This window comes from Priapulus caudatus, unplaced genomic scaffold (genome assembly GCF_000485595.1).
Source record: "Priapulus caudatus unplaced genomic scaffold, Priapulus_caudatus-5.0.1 Scaffold1711, whole genome shotgun sequence".
Lineage (NCBI taxonomy): Eukaryota > Metazoa > Priapulida > Priapulimorpha > Priapulimorphida > Priapulidae > Priapulus > Priapulus caudatus.
Window position 1 is genome coordinate 28,883 of NW_014578772.1, and position 3,841 is coordinate 32,723.

General features: G+C 51.0%; 1 protein-coding gene across 1 annotated transcript in view; it reads left to right on the plus strand.

Annotated features, from left to right (window-relative positions):
* Positions 1–3,841, plus strand: part of LOC106817395 (sterile alpha and TIR motif-containing protein 1-like) — a 26,067-nt gene extending 22,226 nt beyond the window's left edge. The window contains exons 7-8 of the mRNA XM_014822059.1: positions 3,000–3,121; positions 3,487–3,841. Coding sequence (XP_014677545.1) covers positions 3,000–3,121; positions 3,487–3,841 — 477 coding nt within the window. The remainder of the gene's footprint in view (positions 1–2,999; positions 3,122–3,486) is intronic.

Genomic DNA, 3,841 nt, shown 5'->3' on the forward strand with positions numbered 1-3,841 from the left:
GCCTGCGGTTCTGCTCTCTCTCTTCTCGCTTCATCTCTCTCTCTCTCACTCTCTCCTTTCCCTCTTTCTTTTCCCTTCTTGCTCTCTCCCTTTTTTCTATCGCTCTCGGCTGCCTCTACCGCTCTCGCATCTACTCGCTCATCTCTCTCTCTCTTTCTTCTCCTTCTCTCTCTCTCTCTCTCTCTCTCTCTCTCACTTTCCTCTTATCTTTCCCTCTCTTGCTCTCTCCCTATTTTTCTATCGCTCTCTCTCTCTCTCCCTCTCTCTCTCTTGCTCACTCTCTAGCTCTTCCTCTCTCTCCCTCTCCCCCTACTCTCTCTCTCCCTCTCCCCTTCTTCTCTCCCTCCCTCTCTTCTTCCTCCCTCTCCCTGCCCCTCCCTAGCCCTCTCCCTCTCTCCTCCCTCTCTCTGCTCACACCTTGTGCACCCTAGTCCTTGCAGTTTCGTCCGTTGAGGCCCATGCGGTCAGACGCGTGAGTCGTTCAGCACGAGGATGAAGTTCTTTCGAGCTGGTGGATGCTCCTGTTCAGAGGTTCAGTCAAACTTCCCACCTCCAGCCGACTCCACCGTCGATGAACACGCGGAAACCACGCAGCTGCCAGGTGCACCTTCAAGACAGGCTGCAGACACAGAGGACCATGGGAAAGGTTACATACCTGGATGGTGTTAATCGGGTCAGAGTAGGTGACAGCGGCTGCTAGGTTAGAGAGATGAGGCGAGGGTTACTGACAGGCCAGGTAGAAAGCAGGCCTGTTAGAATAGAGATGAGGGGAGGGTTACATACAGGCAGTAAGAAGCAGGCCTGTAGATAGATGATGAGGAGGGTTACAATACTCGGCAGTAGAAGCAGGCTGTAGAAATAGTATGAGTGAGGAGCGGTACATAGGCAGGCAGTAGAAGCAGGCTGTAGAATAGAGATGAGGGAGGGTTACATAAGGCAGTAGAAGCAGGCTGTAGAATAGAGATGAGGGAGGGTTACATACAGGCAGTAGAAGCAAGCTGTAGGATAGAGATGAGGGAGGGTTACATTACAGGCAGTAGAAGCAGGCTGAGGAATAGAGATGAGGGAGGGTTACATACAGGCAGTAGAAGGCAGGTTGTAGAATAGAGATGAGGGAGGGTTACATACAGGCAGTAGAAGCAGGCTCGTAGAATTAGAGATGAGGGAGGTTTACATACAGGCAGTAGAAGCAGGCTGTAGATAGAGATGAGGGAGGGTTACATACAGGCAGTAGAAGCAGGCTGTAGAATAGAGATGAGGGAGGGTTACATACAGGCAGTAGAAGCAGGCTGTAGAATAGAGAGACATGGATGGTTACATACCTGGGAGGGTTACATACAGGCAGTAGAAGCAGGCTGTAGAATAGAGATGAGGGAGGGTTACATACAGGCAGTAGAAGCAGGCTGTAGAATAGAGATGAGGGAGGGGTTACATACAGGCAGTAGAAGCAGGCTGTAGAATAGAGATGAGGAGGTTTACATACAGGCAGTAGAAGCAGGCTGTAGAATGAGAGATGAGGGAGGGTTCATACAGGCAGTAGAAGCAGGCTGTAGAATAGAGATGAGGGGGTTACATACAGGCAGTAGAAGCAGGCTGTAGAATAGAGAGACATGGAGTGGTTACATACCTGGGAGGTTACATACAGGCAGTAGAACAGGCTGTAGGATTGATGAGGGAGGTTACATACAGGCAGTAGAAGCAGGCTGTTAGAATAGAGATGAGGAGGGTTACATACCTGGATGGTTACATACAGGCAGTAGAAGCAGGCTGTAGAATAGAGATGAGGGGTGGTTACATACAGCAGTAGAAGCAGGGCTGTAGGATTAGATGAGGGAGGGTTACATACAGGCAGTAGAAGCAGGCTGTAGAATAGAGATGAGGGAGGGTTACATACAGGCAGTAGACAGCAGGCAGTGTAGAAGCAGGCTGTAGAATGAGAGACATGGATGGTTACATACACTGGGATGTTAATACAGGCAGTAGACAGCAGGCTGTAGAATAGAGATGAGGGAGGGTTACATACAGGCAGTAGAAGCAAGCTGTAGGAATATAGATGAGGGGGGTTACATTACAGGCAGTAGAAGCAGGCTGTAGAATAGAGATGAGGGGGGTTACATACAGACAGTAGAAAGCAGGCTGTAGAATAGAGATGAGGGATGGGTTACATACAGGCAGTAGAAGCAGGCTGTAGAATAGAGATGAGGGAGGGTTACATACAGGCAGTAGAAGCAGGCTGTAGAATAGAGATGAGGGAGGGTTACATACAGGCAGTAGAAGCAGGCTGTAGAATAGAGATGAGGGAGGGTTACATACAGACTGTAGAAGCAGGCTGTAGAATTAGGAATGAGAGGGGTTACATACAGGCAGTAGAAGCAGGCTGTAGAATAGAGATGAGGGATGGTTACAGACAGGAGTACGAAGCAGGCTGTAGAATATAGATGAGGGGTTACATACAGGCAGTAGAAGAGCTCTGTAGCAATATAGATGAGGGAGGTTACATAGAGGCAGTAGAAGCAGGCTGTAGAATAGAGATAAGGGAGGGTTACATACAGGCAGTAGAAGCAGGCTGTACGAATAGAGATGAGGAGGGTTACATACAGGCAGGTGAGAAGCAGCCTGTCAGCAAATAGAGATGAGGGAGGAGGCGTTACATACAGGAGTAGAAGCAGGCTGTAGGATAGAGATGAGGGAGGGTTACATACAGGCAGTAGAAGCAGGCTGTAGGATTAGATGAGGGAGGGTTACATACAGGCAGTAGAAGCAGGCTGTAGAATAGAGATGAGGGAGGGTTACATACAGGCAGTAGAAGCAGCGCCTCGTAGAATAGAGATGAGGGAGGGTTACATACAGGCAGTAGAAGCCAGGCTGTAGAATATCTCTCGCAAGAGAGAACGCGCGAGTAAAGAGAGAGAACCTGATATAGTAAGAATGTATGAGAGAGGAACGAAGTCTTGGAATCCCCGTTCTAAGCGCAGCTTTTCTCCCCCTGCCCACTGTAGGAGGTGAAGGCAGCGTTGGAGTGCGGCTGCAGTATCATCCCCGTACACGACAACTTCGAGTGGCCCGAAGCCGAGCATCTACCGGAGGACATGCGGGCCGTCTGCCACTTCAACGGAATCAGGTAATAGGTAGTCGTAACTAGGCAACTGTCCAGAACGGAAACCCGTAGTGCCCCTCCAGATAAGACGAGTTGATGGGAGAGGGCAGGATATGAAGGGGAGAGAGTGGTACTGTGGGCGTCATGCCGCAGCATGTTGAAACCGTAACATACATAGCCGGCGTCATTTGCAAAGCGTGGCCTGAATTTTTAATAATGAAAATTATTAAAAAATAAATAAATCATCATAATTTTCAATAATTTTTATGATTAAATTTCATCGAATGTATCGTTTTAATTCGGAGCTCGCATTCTGATTCCACCTCGCGGCGCGGTTAACGACGCGCGCGCCGTCACCGCGGCGACTAACAGGAAGTGGTGTTGCGCAGGTGGATCCACGACTACCAGGAGGCGTGCGTCGACAAGCTCGAGCGTTTCCTGCGCGGAGAGAACGCCATGACGAAGAGCGACAGCATGGCGCCGATGCCGCCCATGCACGGCGCCGGCGCGCCCAAGTTCCCGCTGCCCCCGCCGGCCATCGACGAGAACCGCAGTGACAGCGGCGGCAGCAGTGGCAGCTTGGTCGACGAGGCCTCCCTCTTCCGGGAGCTGGCGGGGTCGGAGGTCGTCCGCGGCGACTCGGCAGCGCCAACGAAGACGAATGCAATGCCGCGAGCGCCTGCGCTGCTCCTGCCCGAGCCACCGCGATCTCGGCGAGTGAGAGAGAAAGAAGGCGAAACATGA